Genomic DNA, 22,015 nt, shown 5'->3' with positions numbered 1-22,015 from the left:
TTGCCTGACATGGTCATCTTGTTTGCATCTCAACCAAACATAAGTTGTCAATGCAAACAATCGGACTATACACTGTCCTTTTCTGGTTCCTAAATAGTCCATTTCAGTGAATCTGTCATCTTGGTCCAGGGATCGCCCTGGGCTTCACCAGTGACGCAAATTGCGATTTTTTTTCTCCCTTATTGGTGACAAAATATACCATCTGGCAATTTTTGGCAACAACATTTTTCACTGTTAAAAATTGTACGTAAGTCTTGGGTTTGCAGTTGAGAAATTCAAAGGCACCAAGACAGGAAGCCACAAACTGGGATATAGATTGCTCTGGAATCTGCTGTTAAATAAACAAATCATTTGTTCATAACTGACAAACCACCCTAACACAGCACATGTTATATCATAATCCGCATATGACGATGTCTGGCCTTAGTACAAACGACCATGTCTGAAGGCGGGAACTGAATGACTACAATCTATCAGACAATGGCAGCTTTTGTCCTTTCGAAAAATGTACCTGAAACAATAGTTTTGCTAAAACTTCAAAGAAAACTGATTAGGTTTGATGCATCAATCGTTCTGTATATATATACTAAGCAAATGAAAAACAATTCTGTCTCCATCAATGTTTTACAATTTTTTAATGTTGCCCCATTGATAACAAACGGGCAATTGTTTGGTCCTTCAAAGACAGCCTTTAGTGGCGCCTTCAATAATACATGAACCTTCATCAAAGCAAGTTGAGGACCTTTGATGAAAGTCGGCAACAAACTTAAAAAAAAGCATTGTTTTATTTTTCGTAGTGATTAGAACATATTTATTGTGCCGTGAAAGTTTCCTGTTTGCAACAAAAAAGTTCATGATTACGATCATTACCAATGTCGATTTAAAACCCAAATTAAAGTTCCAATATTCTGAAACAACAGATATCTGGACGTCGAGTTAAATGAAGGTGGGACATCTTGCAAGAATGTTAAAACTTTTTAATTTGTTCTCGTTTTCATTTCCCTGTGAATAGCCTCATCCCTTTGGTGCCTCTGCATCAAGGTAGTTGTCTCTGGCTGACCAAAATATAGGCTAATTTAAGTACATGTAGTCTCTGGCTGACCAAAATATAGGCTAATTTAAGTACATGTAGCATATAAACAACTATACAGTTACATGCTACTTGGATAATAAATATCAGAGTGAATTGTTTTGTGAAATGTGTTTGTTGACAATGGGATGAAGTTCAAATGAGGACTACCGTTTTTTGTACATGTATATGCTTTAGTTGTGTTCTCTAACAGGATTTGATAGTGTTACGTGTTTAAGCTCGAATAAACAGTAACAAAAGAAGGAGTGAAAAGTACATGCTTTGACAAATTTAACAAGTAATTTATTTCCCTGAGAAAAAAACCCCCAGTGAAAATAAAAAATAAGAACTTATGGTTTTAAGAATCAAATCCAAAAACAATCCACGAACAAAATTTTAAAAGTCCTAATAATGAAAATGTTCTAATGAATTCAAATTTGAGTCCCCACGAAGAATCCAAGATGGAAGGTGATGACATATGCTGTATCCTATAAAACACAAGAAATAACACTCTGGTGTTGGAAATCCGAATAAAAATGTTAAGAAATGTCTTTGTTCAAGAATTCTGAATGAGCACTCAGATATTTCCAGAGAAACGAAGTAATCTTTTAGAATCCAAATAATCTGAAGAAAAATTAACATGTAACTCAAAAACTGGCAACAACAGAAGAAAATGACTTGACATCAAGTGTTTTACGCCCAAACTGAGATTGTTTCTCTAAAACAATGGTTATACAGTAATTTGTAACGCAGAATGGGAACCCATACGAGGGTCACATGATCATGTTTACATCACATACTCTCAACATGGCCCTGACAAAAACCTATCATTTTACTTTAATAAAATTTTTAAAAAGTTGTTTACTTCACTAAAACTATTTACAAGTTGAGTCATGTATCCAATACAGCCTCGATCTCACCCTTCTTATTCCCACAATAAAAATAAATTTTAAAAAAGAACATGTTCATGTGGCTGTTACTAATTTTGAATTAAGGTTGGGAACTAGGTCAGCATTAGGCGTTTACAAATAGAGTCAGTTCAAACAGATTTTCTGAAAAATTTTACAAATTACATAAACAAGATTATATTATAATAGCATATAATAGAAATAAAAAAATTTAAGCTGCCAAACAAACAATAAAATTAAAATAAATACAAATTAAATCAGATATACATAACAACAGATACATGAATTTCCTAACAGTACAATTCATGGATTTTTCATATGCATCTATATTATTTAACACATTGTAGAGTGTACTAAACAAATGTATGCTGTCAATATACAAGTGTATTTCAGACTAGCTATCTTCATTTAATACAAATTTCCATTGTTTTTCCCACTGCATAAATCCTAGTCACTGATGACAGGTCATCTCTTAAAATTTCACTTGTATGCCAAATTTCCAATTTACCTTCAGCCCCCCCCCCCCCAAACTTATCTAAACATTTGCTTATGTCGATATATTACCTTGGTCACGAGGATGATAAGATAAATGGATAGTACTGTATTATGAAAATGGCAACATTTTTGAAAATTGACGACAAAATATTGAGGTTGGCAATCTTTTTGGCGACAACTTATTTAAACGCAGGGCCTTCCCTGTATTGCAAAGTCTAGTTTTAACACTTCTGTTAAAAAATTGAAACAATATAAGAGGTGTAACTCTTATAAATGTGCATTCAAAGGATATAACTCCCAAAGTTATGGAAATTCCCATAATTATTTAGCACCCACTGCCGATGCCAAACTACATCACATATGTTGTTTGAAAAGTGGACATTTTTATGTAATCATGTGAACAACATTTTTGTTACAACTGGACAGAAACAGATCCAGAGCAGGGTGCAAGCAGTGACATGAAAAATATTATTGCAAAACTTGCTCTTACCTTTCTTCCATATGAAAGACAATGCTAACTGATTCTGACTTCGTCTGCTTGCTGATGCATTCTGAAATGCTGTTGTCAGTTTCTTGTCCACACTGATCACTGAGGAGTGAACATAGGATGTTGCCAGGACTTGACACTTTGACTTCATTATTTCATACAGAACAAATAGGGATAATGGAGGCTGGTTGGGATCTGCATGCATGACTATGTCCACAATACCCTTGCCCTAATGGGAGATGAAACAATTTTCATACACAATTTCTGATGAAAAACTAAAAACAATGAATTTTCTCATTAGCAGTTAAAATGCTTACAAATATTAGGATCATGTTAAAAAAAAAAACATTGCTTAAAATAGCAGATATGTTTTTTAAAAAAACCTGTTAGGTGTTATAATGACCCTGACACATGACCTGACATTTGACCTTCTGACCCCCAAAATCAATAGGCATCTTTCTTGCTTTAAGTGTAACCCTCCACTTTTGTACAGAACTCGAGTATTATGTACAAACTATTTTTTTCTTCTTTCAGCCACTGACTTTACCTTGAACTATCTGTTCCCAAAATTAATTGCTAGATCAACTTGATGTAATCTTTCTTTTCTTAATTTCAAGTGGCAACAGCAATCATCTATACTGTCCTGAGGCAAGCTGAAATCATCACAAGATATCTAATAATTGTAAATGCTGCCTTTCCTGATTTTCTGCCCAAGAATCTGAATATTCCTTTCAATACTTTTTGCTAATTATTTTTCAGTGTTTCACTGTTCCTTTTCGAAATCATTGTAAGCTCAAGCATGACCATGCAGGCATCCTGCAACATAAAATATCAGCAGTTCAAAGTGTGCTAGGTATTCCTGTAAAGTTAGTCCAGTTCACTGACCAACTCTACAGAATCAAATATGAAACCTTGATCCAACAAGGACAAGCCAGCATCCAGAACTGACCACAATGATCATTTTTGCCATTACTCTAAAGTCAAGTTAAGGTTCATTTTTGTAAGTCTTATGTTCAAATCGTAAGGGTAGCAGGTCTGTAAAGCTACATGGTAGAGAACTGACGTTTTTGTACAAAATATATTTTCTACATATTTCACTCAGTAATCTTGACCCTTGGACCCCAAAATCAATATGTTACTACCTTACTCAAAGTTAAAGATATCCACAATGCTTGGTCCTGGTCTGTGATGTAGAACTAATATTGCTTGTGGAAACCCCAAAACTGATGGATATCTTGGCTGCCCCAAGTGCATGCTATTTATAAACTTTGGTAATGATGAAGAACATTAGTTATTATATGGAAATGAAACAGGGAACAAACTAGTGGCTATACTGGATATAAGATTGGGTACCATTATCATTTAGGACCAACTAGACACCCAAAAAAGTCTTTCAGTAAACACTCACCAGCTGAGGGAGAGAAGTAAAATTATGTTCATGATGGCCACTCTGCAAGCACACTGGAAGTCAGGTAGGCACTATATGACCAACTAGACATTATAATTTAGTGAAAATACCCATGTCAAGAATCTGTCCATTATTCACAAGGCTTTGGAACAACCACATTTATAGAAAAATTGGAACAAAATTTCAGATAGTATCCAGCCATACCTAAATATCACATCAGTTGTTTTTTTTATTAACAGGCACAAGGAATTTAGAGATGGCCTTGACCTTAGCATCTACAGGTTTAACTTGTCCATGTACAACGATATGTCCTAGAAAAGTTAAACTAGCATGGCAGAACTCACTTTGGATAAATTAATTGTCAAACTTGCATGTGTGAGTCTGTCAAAGAATTTCCGAATTGTTGCTAAATGATCTTTCCAGGTATAGTTGTAAATGACGACATCATCGATGTAAGCATCACAATTGTCAATACCAGAGGCAGAGGTTATCATATTCATGGGACACTGAAAAGTACTTGGCAACCCTTTCATCCCAAATGATATTACTTTATATTGGTAACGTCCATCTGGAGCCACAAATGCCCAAATTTCCTTTGCTCTTTCCGTTAATAGAATCTGCCAAAATCCTTTGGTGACATACTTGGCATTTCCAATCTTATCAATACAATCATCAATTCTTGGTAATGGAAATGAATCTGTTTTTGTCACACTATTCACCTTCCTACAATCAGTGCAAATATGAGAAGTTTTATCTGGTTTGGAACAAGTATGCATGGTTAACTCTAGTCACTGATACTGGACTCTATGAAATCATTCTCCAGTAAATACTGAATTTCTTTTTTCAGATATTCCTGTTTGGAAGGGTTTATCCTGTATGGGTGTTGTTTCACAGGTTTGGACTTTACAATTTCAACATTATGGATAGTTTTGTTGGTTCTTGTAAAAACATCAGAACATAAGCGCTCATATTCAAAAAATAACTGTTTAAGTTCATTTCTTTCTTGCTCTTGCAAAGGTGAAAGTTTCTGTTCCAGATCTTTCATAATTTATGAATTCCTATAATTTATTTAGATCCCAGGAGCACTAATAGTATAATTTAACTCATTCATCTTCTTAACTTTGTAAGGGTCGTAATATCTAATCTGAAGAATGAGAAAGAGAGACAGAACTCTATTACCAGACGCAAAAGTTCTCTCTTTTGTAGTTCTGTCTAACCATAATTTCACTTTTGACTTGCTGGATGCCAAATTCAAGCATAATAGGCTGGAAAGTTCCAGACCTAAAATTTGACCCCTGACCTGATTGGACAGATTTGGTAAGGCCAAATTGAATTAAAAAAAACTGTTATCAACGTTTTACTATTGTTTTAGATTTTATATTTCCTCAAAGAAATTGCCTCTGGAAACCTTGATGATGAACACACAATGGTCAACAGCTATTGGTTACCTGACTTGGTCTTAGGTAAGGAACCAACACAATCTACCATAATTCTACTAAATGGTTCGTCAAAGGCAGGAATAGGTTGTACATGAGCCTTGGGAATTTTTTTACTGGGTTTTCCTACCATTTGACAATATGACAAGATCTACAGTATTTACAAACATCACTTTTGATTTCTGGCCAAAAAAAGTGAGTCAAAATCTTGTGATAAGTCTTATTAATCCCTAAATGACCAGCCAAAGAAGTTTCATGGGCCAGACTAAGTATTTCCTGTCTGTAAGGTTTTGAAACTACAATTTGATAGTTCACTGACCACTCATCATCAGCAGGTACCTCGGGAGGTCTCCATTTTCTCGTAAGAATTCAATTTTTAATGAAATAACAGACAGGAACTTCAGTGGCTTCAGTTTCACTAATGGCCCTTAGAAACAAACAGGAGATCTCAAGATCTTTTCCTGTTCTATGACATGTGATTGTTGTTGGTCACCCTGATTAGAATAAAGAGAATGAGTCATTAAAAGATGATCACTGTGATCAATACCTTTGGACTGATCCAAACAAGGGGTGAAAGCCTGACCAATACATGTGTCAGCTAAAGGAATGCTTATCTTATCAACATCATCATACATGCCAACCCCTGGCAAGGAAAAAGTGTAATCCAAGTGGACAAAAAGAGTAATCCGAGCAGAAAAAGAGTAATCCACATATAATATGATAAAATTTCAATAAGTATATGTACAAAATGATTTTCGTATATAACACTCTGAGCTTAAAAGCAATAGACTCTCGTATTGCATTTCAAAACACTTTGTACCAGCTGATACTATGAATGTTGTGCACACTAATAGAGCACTAAGTGATGAGTTACTGAGACTGGATATGAATTCAGTTTTATGTTAACAATACTGAACAATCTCTCAGTTATGTTTATTCAAAGCATTATCAAGCAAATAAAAAAATATTTTCTCCAGTGGAATCTACTGTTAAGTCTGGTAATGAAAGAAGAGCACTCTAACTTTGCCCTTTTCATTGTCAAAGTCTCTTACACAGACCCTAAAAAGAGTGTGTGGCTTTTTAGCTCTTCGAAATACATGTAACAAAAGTTACCCAGTACAGAAGCACTATAAATAGAACACCTGTTACTTATTCAACTCCATACACACTGTTAAGCAATGCAGCGTATGTTACATTAAACAGCAATTTTAACCATTTTTGGTACATATATATCATGTATGGAAAAATTTACAAGTAAAGTCCGATCATTATAGCTGTGTAATTATTTTTCAAGGAAGAATTTTTATGTGCTTTAAAATCTTGAGAGAATTCATTCACCGTCAAGTCAGTGAAGTCGCGTGACCAACCGTAGCTGCCGTTTCTCATACTCGAAATTTACAAGTTTTTTGCGTCTACGTCACTAAGTCATGTGAATTTGATAATTTATAAAAACCAATTGCTGCCTACATAAATATCAGAGCCTTTACCTAAGTTATTGAAGCTTTCATAGTTGTGATTATAATCGTGAAAACTCGAGTTAAGTACTGAATGAAATCCACGACCTCCATTTTGGAGTGGAGAACATGACCCAGTTACTTTAAATAGCATATTTCAACCAGAGCATAAACAGTGACCACGTGATCTGACATAATGGTCATTCACAGCAACGAATGTAGTATCTAATGGAGGGGTTTTCCCCGATGATGGCACTATGAAGACCCACTCAAAATGGCTGTTGTTTACAGCAGGTGTCGAAAGGCACTTCTATGAGAATAATGTAGAGGCGTCCAAAGGAACTTGCATGAGAAAACAAATTATTAACTTTTTTAGGGAGGGGGATATACCAAAAATGTGTAATCCGAACAGATATGCGTAAGGCGTAATTTAGTGAAAAAAAGCTGAATGATTAAACCAAAAGCGTAATGGTTGGCATGTATGCATCATTCTCAGGAGCTTTCTTTGCCATAGCTCTGGTAACTGCACAGGCTGGGAATAAATCAGGGAATTCTTTTTCAATTGGATCGACTTTCTGATCCAAACAAGGCTCGTCAGTTACAAGTGGATTAACCACAACCTTGTCTCCAGCTAGGTCGTTGCCTAGTAATAAATGAATGCCCTCAATGACTAAAACAGACACTGTGCTGACTGTCACAGGTCCTGAGACTGAGTCTGATAAATTTACACATTGGTGAGGAACATTAAAAAAAAGCTGCAATGTACTCTCTGAATAAGAACACTCTCATTAGAAGAAGACATCTCAAAAGCAGGCAAAGTACCTGACAATAAAAGACTCGAGAAGCTCCCATGTCCCTTAAAATTTTAATAGGAATAGAACTGACCAAATCACCCATGAGTGATACTGAACCCTTTGATATGAATGGTTCATAATTCTCCATAATAAAATCTGACTGGGGTTTATTAGACCCAACAAATGTATTGCTCTCAATACATGAGCATGACCTACCTCTTATAAATAAGAGCACTTGGAATAGGCAACCAATATGAGTTGTCTGAGACTTTCGTAATCTTTATTAACCTTTCTAGAAGAGCACCACCTATCAAACTGTCATGCTCTTTCCCATGCAAATTCGACATAGGTCTGGTCAGCTTCTTTTCTATAGTTTCTGAATTCTTGCCAATAAGCCTCAGGGAGTAACTTATAACCCATCAAGATATAGTCCTTAAGTACACCATAGTTAGCACTCTGCTCTAGTGACAGTGAAATGTAAATATCACGAGCTCTACCAGTGAGTACACATTGCAATAATAGAGTCCAGTACTCTCTTGGCCACTTCAAATTTTCAGCAACTTTTTCAAAATAAGGAAAATATTTGTCAACTTCATGTTTTCGAAAAGGGGGCACTAACCTAATATTCTTTGCAACATTGAAATTTGAATTTGAAGTGGGAATGTGCTTTTCACTTGCCAGCTCCATTTCTTTTATTCTAAATTGATATTCCCTCTCTTCCTTCTCTCTTTCCATTTGCATCTTTCTCTCTTTCTTCCTTATCTAACTGATTTGTTTTTCTTGCAACTTTCTTATCTAATTGCATTTGTTTTTCTTTCTCTCTCTTGTGTCTCTCTTTTTCTCAAATTGTAACATCATTTGTTTTTCTTCTTTTTGTAATACTGTTCTTTCTCTTTCTCCAATTTCATTTTTATCTTTCTCCTTCTCCAATTGTATTTATTCTTTCTCTTTCTTTAATCGCAACTGCATTTGTTTTTCTTCTTTATCTTTCTGAAGTTCCAGCTTCCTCAACTCCAATTCCATCTTGTATTTTAATTCTAATTCCTTTACTTTTATAAGTCAGCCTGATACAGACTTGCTGATTGAAACCAAAGCACTTTTATCTAAAATATTCTTTTCCACCAAGTACTGGACCACAATATTTGCTATTTCTTGCTTCATTAAGGAAGCCTTTACCTTAGAGAAATCATATTTTCTGGCAAGTTGAATTAATTCATCTTTTTTTAAAAGGTCTAACTGGTCCTGGGTAGGACATGAAAGAAAGATTTCTACTTCTGATGACATTTTAGAAAAACTTGCCGATTTCTCTAAAGATTTCAAAACTAGGGGAATTCAAATTTCAGAAAACAATGTTTTCTGAAATATTTTAGCCAAAATTAAAAAATCCTGGACGATTACCCAATTCTAATGTTACGTGTTTAGGCTCTAATAAACAGTAACAAAAGAAAGAGTGAAAACAACAAGCTTTGATAATTTTAACAAATAATTTATTTCCCTGGAAAAACAATGAAAAAATGAGAACTTGCGGTTTTAACAATCAAATCGAAAAATAATCCAAGAATAATCCATGAATTAAATTTAAGAAGTCCTAGTAATGAAATGTTCTAATGAATTCAAGTCTGAGTCCCAACAAAAAATCCAAAATGGAGGGCGATGATGTATTCTGTAGCCTTTATGGTGTTGTATCATCTATAGTTCTTTTTTTTATTCCACAGTCAATGATAAACTGGTGTTTGAATTTCTGAATAAAATTTTAAAAGTTTTTGTTGTTGTGGGGTTTAACGCCATTTTTCAGCACACGATAGGCTATGCATGGCGGCCAGTATTAATGATAGATGAAAAACCCAGGAAAACCCCGGGAAGAACCACTGACCCACGAGAAGCTCCTGGCAAGCTTTCTCACATACCCACACTGGCCAAATCCTATACCCGAACCCACGCAGACAGAGGAAAATTTAAAAAGTGTCTTTGTCCAAGAATTCTCAATTTCTGTATGATCACTCTCCAGGAAAAAGAATTAATCTTTTAGAATCCAAATAATCTGAATAAAAGTTATAACTCCAAAGAGTCACAACAAAACAAACATCTTTATGTCCCAGTGTTTAGAAGCCCATTTGAGATCTCTCTCTCCCTAAGCATCACTATTAAAACTAACTACTGCACAATTTCAGAAAGCCCAGAATTGTGAAATGGAGGCTGTTTACATACACAAAATCACATATCCCAGCATGACCTTGATAAAAACCAATCATTTTATTCCCGGAATAAAAATAAAAGTTATTTACTTCTCTCACTGATTTCTAAATCAAGACTGGGAACTAGGTCAGCTTTACGTGTTTACGACTGAAGAGTCAAAGTCAAACTATTTTCAGACATGATTTTGATCTTCCATAAAAAAACAGCTGTACAAATTTTAAGGTGGGTTTGGGGGGTCCTCCCCCAACGGGGTCTCGAAGGGCATCTTGCACTCATAAAAAACTGCTCCCGGTGCAACTTATGATCATAAAATAAACCAAAATAATCATCTGCAAAACTAATAAACTTATCAAAAATGTTCAAGTTGACTTCAATAATTTCACAATATTTATAGTCACGTGAATTTGTTCTCCAATACTATTGATGCTGAAGTGATTTCATGAGCATATCAGTGTTCATATCATAATTAAATCACATTAATTTCTCAATTTTTGCAGCAAATATATTACACTTCTCTCTTTTCATAACAAATCAAAAATAAACATTCACTTGTCTTTTTCTCTAATGGACACAGCCTGTTGATATGCCATTCGAACTCTTTTTGCAGCTTTGGCAAAGATTTCTTTAGCTTTCTTTTTTGTCATCACTGTTGTTTTGGGGCTCAATGTGCAATCGTTTCTTTTCCTTCTCAATGACAGCCTTTTTCCTTTCAAGTTGGTGCTTGTATTGGCGACATACAGTGCGCATATTCTGACAGTGGTCTGCATCTGTTCTCTCATGCAAGAAATCTTTCTTCTTAGAGTAATTAATTGCACTTTTTCCAGATGCCTTCTGAGCTTCAATTTTTCCATGTGCAGCTCCTTTTGTAGGTGCTGTTTGAAACTCTTCCAATCGCAACTACCATAGAGCAGAGGTCACAAAGTGCCAGTCCTCTAGCGTTCAGTCTTCTTATAAACTGACCAACTAAATTTCCGTAAACTTTTCGCTCCAGCCATTCCGATTTCCATATGTTTTTTAAACCTTTATCTAAACTTTTTGTGTTATGGTCTCTCTCAACAACTCGGGACGCTATGTTTTGCAAGCCAGCTCCTTCTTTCCAATACCATCAGTTTCCATTACAAGAAGATTCACTGGATGAATTAAAACTTTTGACCAATCCGAATACTCTTTACAAGAGTTATGTGCCAACTAATAAATGGAATGAATAATTTACAAGGGTCATTGCGGAATGGGAGCGGACTGACCGTTTCTAAAAAACAAGATCAGAGATGATATAAACAAGGACTATATCAAGAAAAATCTGATTCAAAGAGAAAACCGGAATTCTGCTTTAAAATGGAGAAAAATCATGTCTGCAATTTTCTGAAAAATATCATGTTCCTAGTAAACAAAACTACATTATTTTCACATGTAATGAAATTAAAAATAAAAAGATTTTAAAACTAACAAACAATTAAATTAAATATAAATTAAATCAAATATACATAACGCTTTCACCACAAAAAATCTTGCATGAATGATGCTTCTAAGCTTAAAAATTTGGGTCTGATCATTAGCATTTAGAAACCTAAGGTTAATGAATATTTAATACCATAGTGTTTGCATAGGTTTACCAAATTAGTATCACAAGTCCTTCAACCCAAGTAGAGATAACATTTTCTAGATGGCCACCAATAAAAGATGACCAAAACGCATGATTTTCTTTTACATCCAGTTAAACGTCATAGGGACTTTCTTTTCATTTAGGACTAATTAGACTCAACAAGAAGTATTTTACTGAAAACCTTGCGTTGATATGATCATCTGGTCAACAGGAATGGAGATAACTAGATTTTGTAAAGACTGTCACATGCCAGACACATTGATGTCAGACCAGCAAAAGTTTCAATTAAAACCAACTTAATACCCAATCAAGTCTTTAAGTGAGAACCCACAGATGAAGCTTAATGTAACTGTAACCCAAATGCTCCTTAGACTGGTTCAGAATCAAAGCACTGCTATTCCAGCTCACCTGCATGTTGATTACAACAGTAGACTATTAATTATTATAACTGCAGACATCATCAAATATTACCCTTCTGCATAGCATCCTGCTAAATGAGAATCTCTTGGATACAGATGTTTTTGGATACATTCAGATGTAATATCAAAAATATGTTTCCTACCCCTTTTTAAGGCAAAACTGAAAGAACCTCCATGGTTGAGTCAGTCAATGCATGAACTGGTTAAGTAAATCTGGAACTTTACATACAACTGGGCACTTTACAATTAATAGCTTAGAAACTATTATACAAAGTGGATATCAAACAATGTGAAATGTGACAAATGTGTAAAACAAAAGAGTGATGCTCTACTATCTCAGAAATTGTCAACCTTTCATGAAACCCCAATGTTAAAATTGTGAACATAACACTTAAGATTTTTTATAAGAAAAAGACCACTGTCATGTACTAAGTGAAGATTTTTTATAAGAAACTGACCAATGTCATCTACTTAAGAGCAGAAGTATTGAAAGTATTGATCAGAATCATTTTAAAAGGCAATTTAAATATGAATATTCCATTATTAAAAATTTGTATTATATTATATGCTACCAATGACCTACATCCAATATGCATTAAATATCCATAAGCATCAGGTAGAAAGTGCAAGTTAAAACAAAGAGTTAAGTGAAACAATTTTGTGAACAAAAACCATGATATTGCTGCTATATGACTTTCAAACAAAGGTAATGGAGAAAAAAAAATAATTTGTAATTGTCTAGAGCAATTAATATCACAAAAGAAGGAATGCCTCTTCATGTATCACTACCTTCTATTAATGACAAGACAAAACCAATTTACCAGCACACTTTCTATGTGTACAGATGACACAGCAGCTGACACAGGTGTACTCCGTACAATGGGTAGAGCTGAGCACATTGAACTTGACTGTACAGGCATCCGATGTCTCCCTGCCAACTGGTCTAATGTCTCTTTCAGCTCACTAAGTCGACTCAAAATGGCTTCCTGTCTCTGTTCCAGTGCAGCCACTAGATTGACATTGTTGGTTGCCCCCTGTAAGATAAAAATCTACATTAGACATTAAGCATAAGGCTTTACATTCTAATACAGTCAACCAGTATGCCTTGTACAGTGAAATAACAAGAAAAATGCATGGCGGGACCATGGCTAAAAACCCTAGACCTCCCTAACTCTAGACAGGCACTCTAACACTTGAGCAATCTGAACTGCCACAACCAGTCTCACCCTTTCCACCTTCACCCTGATACAGGACCCAGTGTCTCAACATCAAACTTCCACTGAACTGCACCTTACCTAGCCAGATGTAGATACTAATGTGGAATTCTGCTCACAACACCAACTGTAATATGGCAAAAGCAACAACTGGACTGGTGCACAAACCTGGGACCTCCCAAACTGTAGACAGGAACTCTTTAACTTAAGCTATCCAAGCCGATGCACCCTGTCCTACATGTACCTGTTACCATGATGAAAACTGAAAGCTTTTTGCAACTGGAACTATTCATATGATTGGTCTAATGAAAGTCAAATGACTCGACTATTTTCAGCAAAAAGAAAAAACTGTCACTGTTGTATAACATGTGCACATACAGTGAAAAAAATAGTTAAAGACTATGGCCATGTATCCACCTTAAGCGTCAGACAACAAGTTGTCAAGCCCACTGTCAAACCTTCCTTTGTAAAAGATGTACATGTTATTAAAAGCTTTCATCATGTACACATTAGAATTTACAATGTAGACAGAATTTTATTACTAGCAGTCAGCTCAAAACTTATAAAAAATCAGCTGTTCACATGCAAAATGGATGACTCAAACACGCAAACTGGCATATATCCTAGTACAAATCAGGTTCTACACTAGTTTAGACTACAACCAATGAATTAAGGGAATTCCTGACAGCCAGAACTCTAGACAATGTATTTGCATATTTTACAAAAAATAAAATAGGCAGAAAGTTTTTAATTGGATCAAATTATATCAAACAATTTAATTTTAAGCATTCAGTCCAAAGCTGTCAGCACTGCTCCTGTCATAAGCACAGTTCATTTTGAAGAAACTGTGTATTGAATCCAGCTATAAGACAAGTACCCTATGTCCGAAGCTTGTATGAAATAATAGTACTTGATCACTTTGAAAACACGTGCTTGAACAGACCCCTATAATCAACCACACCCAGAATTAGTCTTCATCACCCAGCCATTTGACAAATTCAAAAGCAACATTGAATGTCATTTGTTTTAAACTCAGTCCAGTATATAGAATCTGCCAGCCCAGGCTTTATCTGCGTAGAGATTTTGCAGAATTCAGTCTGGGAGAATACATGTACAATGAAAACAGCACCACCTTGTAAACTGTTCATATCAAATACATACATTTTGATCCTATCCCCGAGTTAAGTGTTGATTTCAGTGACATTTTTTACATCTTCCTGATTTGATATAAATATATTTTTGTTTTCCTTGAAAGTTCAAACTGGCATATTTTACTTTCATAATTTATTTAATTTATCTCATTCACCACTTACAATGTCATCCAGCACCTAAAACCATCGGACACTGCTTTTCACTTAAATTTAAATTTTCCTCAGGCCCTTCTCTTACATTGCAAAATGTGCTGGTAGACCTAGGTCTGTCTTGTTAGGAGTAATTAGAAGAACAACAAAGACCCTGACCTGCAGGCACATTATACTACAACAGATCTGAGTCTTCATTGTTTGCAGTCTGACTTGACTTATAAGCAAGTACAGACATTAGCCACTGTGGGCCAGTTGACTAGTTATCAATCAGTTACCTAAATTTTGCCATCTTCACAAGATACCCCATCAAATTTCAAGAAATGCATTTAGGGAATAAAATACAGAATTTATTATCAAGGGCTATGGACTAATGGAGTATACTGTAGTTAAGGAAAGTTTCTTAACACTTTATAAAAAAGATGATACAACATTTTTTTTATAACTGTACCCAGGTCAATAGGATGCTAGTTATACAATACCCATGCATTTAACTTGTATTAGCAAATACACAAAACTGACTTCATTTGATTTTTTTTACAGCAATATCCAAAGCTCTATCAAACTAAGCTTAAATCTGTATAGGTCTGGTTTGGTGTTTTACAGCAATATCCAAAGCTCTATCAAACTAAGTTTAAATCTGTATAGGTCTGGTTTGGTGTTTTACAGCAATATTCAAAGCTCTATCAAACTAAGCTTATGTTCAGTCCATGACAGGTTATTATCTACCAAAACACCAAGTAGTCTATCATGACAGTCCATTTGCAATTTTTTATCCTACCATGTCAGACTTAGTTCATCACCCTCTTTTTTGCTCTGTTGTGATAAGAAATATTGTTTACTTTTACCAGTATTTACCACCATACCATTACATGTGCACCAGTTGACCAGTGATCATTTATACTTCCTTTATGTGGCCCAAGCTGTCATAGCATCTACTGAACAAGACCCAATAGGTATTTTTCACTTTCTTTCAACAAGAATAAATCATCTGGAAGGCACTATGGTGCACTGTACTATGCATATAAACAGTGTGAATCAATATAGTAGACATTACCACCTCTGTCTGAGAAATGACTCCACTCTGAGCTGCAATCACAAATTCCCATCCTTCTTCCACCTTTTTCTCTCCTTTGCCTAGCTGTTCCACTTCAGTGTGCCTGATGTCAACTTTCTGTTCACCACTTGGCTTTAGGTTGGGGTCCTGGCAAAGACTTCTGACAGCATCTGACACATGGTTCCTGCATGAGGAGGCAGCTGAACCCATGATCTCCCCACAATGCTGTTCTCTGGTTCAGTTGCCAAACCTGCTTTACAGGTACCATAGATCCCTATTTATGGGCTCCACACATATCAACTTTAAACAGCGCTTCAAGTTTACACCCAATGTAGATACATTTTCAACAAATTACAGTTGTCATTGTAGCTTCAATGTTTTCATGTACAGCAGACACAGAGCTTGCATGTTGAGTATTAGCAGAAATGTACATCCTTGCAATTAAGAAAAAGCAATGCATGTTCATCCCTTGTCCATACAGTACGAGTGACCCTATGACCTACACCAATGCCCTAATGTACACCATGGAACAGATATCCCCGACATTCTAGCTAGGATTCTAGCATCATCATTCTTTTTACAGCAATGAAGAACCAACTGTATTTTAACACCAAATGATTTCAAGAAATATTGTTAAGTAATGCTGATTATCATTTTACAGTTCCGGTTACAACATCCACCTCGCACGTGGGAGGTCATAGGATTGAACCCCAGCCAAGTCATACCAAAAATTTATAAATATTTTACTAGCAGCTGTCTCACTTGGCACTCAGCATTAACAGACTAGTTGGCCTAGTGTCATGATAATGTGACTTGGTGGGACATGATGCTACATGTCTGCGGCATGATGCCCCAGTGCTAGACATCACTATAAACTGCCACACTACAGACATTATAGCAATACGGCTGAAAACTGATAAAGCTACGTTAAAATTCCAAATCACATCACAATGATTTTCATTTTAAATGGTATACTGTCTGTAATCATTTACAAGTAGATTCCAACTGCAAACTGTACATAACCAGATCTGTCATTGCATAATACACCTGCAGATCTGGTCAATGTAGTTTGTTAGGATTCATCAGTACAACAAAAATAAACCCTGATCCACTCATGGATTATGTGAGAGCTATCAGAACAACAAATATAAACCCTGATCCACTGATGTCTTATGTGAGAGCAATCAGTACAAGCTGGTGTATTATGTGAGAGCAATCAGTACAACAAATATAAACCCTGATCTACTGGTGTATTATGTGACAGCAATCAGAACAACAAATATAAACATGCTGGTGTATTATGTGAGAGCAATCAGAACAACAAATATAAACCCTGATCCACTGGTGTATTATGTGAGAGCAATCAGAACAACAAATATAAACCCTGATCCACTGATGTATTATGTGAGAGAAATCAGTACAACAAATATAAATCTGCTGGTGTATTATGTGAGAGCAATCAGAACAACAAATATAAACCTGCTGGTGTATTATGTGAGAGCAATCAGAACAACAAATATAAACCTGCTGGTGTATTATGTGAGGGCAATCAGAACAACAAATATAAACCCTGATCCACTGGTGTATTATGTGACAGCAATCAGTACAACTAGTATAAACCCTGATCCACTGATGTATTATGTGAGAGCAATCAGTACAACAAAAATAAACCCTGATCCACTGGTGTATTATGTGAGAGCAATCAGAACAACAAATATAAACCTGCTGGTGTATTATGTGAGAGCAATCAGAACAACAAATATAAACCCTGATCCACTGGTGTATTATGTGAGAGCAATCAGTACAACTAGTATAAACCCTGATCCACTGATGTATTATGTGAGAGCAATCAGTAAAACAAGTATAAACCCTGATCCACTGATGTATTATGTGAGAGCAATCAGTACAACAAATATAAACCCTGATCCACTGATGTATTATGTGAGAGTAATCAGTACAACAAGTATAAACCCTGATCCACTGATGAATTATGTGACAGCAATCAGTACAACAAAAATAAACCCTGATCTGCTGGTGTATTAAGTGAGAGCAATCAATACAACAAATATAAACCCTTATCCACTGGTGTATTTTTTGTAAGCAGAATCATGGTCTTTGTATTTTGGATTTGACTTATAAGCAAGTATAGACAGTAAATAAAATTTATATGAACTTTCCTTAATGGTAATTGAAATTTTAGATGCTTTTTAAAAAATTTGTTTCTCATTTTAATGAACAAGATGCAATCAGCATCCCCTCCCACCTCTTTTATTAAAGAAATTAATGAAAATGGCATCAGAATGTGTGGTTGTCGTAAAATGCTTTTACAAAACGATTGTCATTTTGAATGAGAGACAGTTATCCGAGGAAAAACGTCAATGCATAAACACTAGTAGTGCAGGAAAATTTCAGACAAAGGTTTCCACAGACCAAAAATTAGCATAATACAAACAAAAAAAATTAAGTTTAGGCTGTGTCAAAACTGAAAATAGTATCATAGTCTTTCCACATAATAACTGATGGAAGAAATTGCATTCAAAATTTCCTATATATTAACTGAAGCAAGTTTCATCACATTTCTTCAAGATATGGGCTTTGCAAAACCTTTCACATTAGCTGAAAATCTCTCTAAGTGATGATGGTATCATTTGTCGTGGCATGATGCCTTTCAATCAAAACACCTGTAATGGCCTCTCTCTGGTAAGTAGTCATACTTTCGATGTTAAACTTACAATGCATCCTTTCAAAGTTAATTGCCGCACATTTTTCAACCAATGTACAATGCACTGCTGTTATAAGCTTCTGAATAGCTGGAAATAAATATTAAGGGAGGCAACTCATGCAAACCAATAGATGCTAGAACAAAGTACTAAAATGTCTGCTTGATCTGCCAAGATGTAAATAGGGATAACATACTGGAACCTTGGCTGGTGAAGATGCTTGTGCATGTGTTTTTGACTTAATGGGATTTACTTGGTGACTGTGAGACTGAGATATTCATCAACAGTCAGCTTTATGTCCACTCATATTCACTCAAGTCCAACACGGATACTACCTGTTCCTTGAGTGGGGCTGGTGGACAGGAAGTTATCATCCTGTCACCGAGCTCCTTCAAGGACACAACAAAGTTGTGGGTATCTTTTTGGACTAGATCAATTTTCCTTGTGTCTAAATTTTGTTGTCACCGCTGCTGATGTTGATAATGACCATGATATTTCAGCTACTAATTTAATATTTCCTAAGATACTTCAACTCTCAGGAAAAACAAAGATAATGTAACCTTATATAAATAATGGAAACACAATGTGTCAAACTCAATTTTACTAAACATAACAAACGTGCTTCCAAATTTTTAGGAATTCCAAATGTAGTAGTCTTTTTTTAAATATAACTGTTTGCAAATAAATTTATACACTTTTCACATGATACACACAAAATAAAATAAAAAACAACGGAAGCATCCAGAATGTATTATCAAACAGTGCAGTAAAATGTGCAAATTATTTTTGTATTTGCTTTATATTAAAATAGTACTTTTGCACTTTTGCATCATCTAAACAATGGAAAGATCCATGATGATTAAACAAGTAGTGCCCTAAAATGGGAAAAACAATTTTTTTATAATTTGCTTTACAAGTAAATAGTAACAATGTTTACTGTAAATTATTAGGAAATCAGTGGAATATCAAATTATCCTTTATTCACCGTCCACCAAAATAAATCATCCTGCTAGAGTTGATAGAGAAAATGGGTTAGGAGTGAATAAATGACTTCCATTGATACTGTAGAAAATCCCTCCCCATGTCTCAAAGCATACAAAAATTCTGCCTGTCGATGGTAGGTGAATTCTCTTAGTATAAATATGGTATATATCATGCTGCAGTCTACAGTGGAAAAAGTAAAAAAAAAAAAAAAAAAAAAAGGAAGCTGATATTGGCTGCTACAATGTACACAGAAGAGGTCCATGAGAGGGAACTGATATTGACTGCTGCAGTGTACACAGAAGTGGTCCATGAGAGGGAACTGATATTGACTGCTACAATGTACACAGAAGAGGTCCATGAGAGGGAACTGATATTGACTGCTGCAGTGTACACAAAAGTGGTCCATGAGGGGGAACTGATATTGACTGAAACAATGTACACAGATGAGGTCCATGAGAGGGAACTGATATTGACTGCTGCAGTGTACACAGGAGAGGTCCATGAGAGGGAAATGATATTGACTGCTACAATTTACACAGAAGAGGTCCATGAGAGGGAACTGATATTGACTGCTACAATGTACACAGAAGAGGTCCATGAGAGGGAACTGATATTGACTACTGCAGTGTACACAGAAGAGGTCCAAGAAAAGAAACTGATATTGACTGCTGCATATGTAAAGCCAATAGCAAATCAGTGGTAATGAAACCAACTATACAGTCTTCCATGACTTACAAAAATGAAAACTTTAACATATATAACTTTTGGTGCCATACACTAATTCTGACACTGACCAAAAAGAATTCAAAATTACCATTCACCTCTTTCTAATGTTAGCATTCCTGGCAAATGTTTTAAGGATGGATGGATAGGTAGATAGGTAGGCATGTACATCCAGACTGATTGCATTATGGACAGACTGATACAAAAATAAATCTGTATGTAAAGGACAGAAAATGAGCCATAGAAATGTCCTTTATGGTCAGTTATCTTTGTGACATACCAGCCATTACCCCTTTAAAGTAATCTAAATGGACAACAAAATGACATCTGAGCATCAAAACTGTACATTTATTTTCTTGATTAACCTGGATCTGCAAGCAATTTAAGTTCTTGTCATGAATGGCCAAAATCCACATCGATCAGTTCTTGTCATGAATAGCCAAAATCCACATCAATCAGTTCTTGTCATGAATGGCCAAAATCAACATCGAACAGTTCTTGTCATGAATGGCCAAAATCAACATCGATCAGTACATGTCATGAATGACCAAAATCCACATCAATTGGTACATGTCATGAATGGCCAAAATCCACATCGATCAGTACATGTCATGAATGGCCAAAATCCACATCAATCGGTACATGTCATGAATGGCCAAAATCAACATCGATCAGTACATGTCATGAATGGCCAAAATCCACATCAATCGGTACATGTCATGAATGACCAAAATCAACATCGATCAGTTCTTGTCATGAATGGCCAAAATCAACATCGATCAGTACATGTCATAAATGGCCAAAATCAAAATCAATCGGTACATGTCATGAATGGCCAAAATCCACATCAATCAGTTCTTGTCATGAATGGCCAAAATTCACATCAATCAGTTCTTGCCATGAATGGCCAAAATCAACATCGAACAGTTCTTGTCATGAATAGCCAAAATCCACATCGATCAGTACATGTCATGAATGACCAAAATCCACATCAATCAGTTCTTGTCATGAATGGCCAAAATCAACATCGAACAGTTCTTGTCATGAATGGCCAAAATCAACATCGATCAGTACATGTCATGAATGACCAAAATCCACATCAATTGGTACATGTCATGAATGGCCAAAATCCACATCGATCAGTACATGTCATGAATGGCCAAAATCCACATCAATCGGTACATGTCATGAATGGCCAAAATCAACATCGATCAGTACATGTCATGAATGGCCAAAATCCACATCAATCGGTACATGTCATGAATGACCAAAATCAACATCGATCAGTTCTTGTCATGAATGGCCAAAATCAACATCGATCAGTACATGTCATAAATGGCCAAAATCAAAATCAATCGGTACATGTCATGAATGACCAAAATCAACATCGATCAGTTCTTGTCATGAATGGCCAAAATCAACATCGATCAGTACATGTCATAAATGGCCAAAATCAAAATCAATCGGTACATGTCATGAATGGACAAAATCCACATCGATCAGTTCTTGTCATGAATGGCCAAAATCAACATCGATCAGTAAATGTCATGAATGGCCAAAATCCACATCGATCAGTTCTTGTTATGAATGGCCAAAATCCACATCGATCAGTTCGTGTCATGAATGGCCAAAATCCACATCAATCAGTTCTTGTCATGAATGGCCAAAATCCACATCGATCAGTTCTTGTCATGAATGGCAAAAATCCACATCAATCAGTTCTTGTCATGAATGGCCAAAATCAACA

At 35.5% G+C, this 22,015-nt stretch overlaps 1 protein-coding gene across 3 annotated transcripts in view; it reads right to left on the bottom strand.

The window, feature by feature from the left end:
- LOC149772713 (aminoacyl tRNA synthase complex-interacting multifunctional protein 2-like) overlaps nt 1-22,015 on the bottom strand; it is a 40,395-nt gene that overhangs the window by 4,414 nt on the left and 13,966 nt on the right. Inside the window, exons 1-3 of one of the 3 annotated variants that reach the window (XM_089947464.1) lie at nt 15,842-16,080; nt 13,091-13,303; nt 2,963-3,188 (exon numbers count right to left, since the gene is read on the bottom strand). In XM_089947464.1, the coding sequence (XP_089803590.1) occupies nt 2,963-3,188; nt 13,091-13,303; nt 15,842-16,051 (649 nt within the window). In that variant the 5' untranslated portion in view covers nt 16,052-16,080. Of the gene's footprint in view, nt 1-2,962; nt 3,189-13,090; nt 13,304-15,841; nt 16,081-22,015 lie in introns of those variants that run through there. The other 2 variants (XM_089947466.1, XM_089947467.1) reach the window with 2 other exon arrangements.

The sequence above is a fragment of the Sinohyriopsis cumingii genome, unplaced genomic scaffold, assembly GCF_028554795.1.
Source record: "Sinohyriopsis cumingii isolate HCF-2022 unplaced genomic scaffold, ASM2855479v2 utg001237l, whole genome shotgun sequence".
Classification (NCBI taxonomy): domain Eukaryota; kingdom Metazoa; phylum Mollusca; class Bivalvia; order Unionida; family Unionidae; genus Sinohyriopsis; species Sinohyriopsis cumingii.
This window is presented reverse-complemented; position numbering and strand designations above follow the sequence as displayed.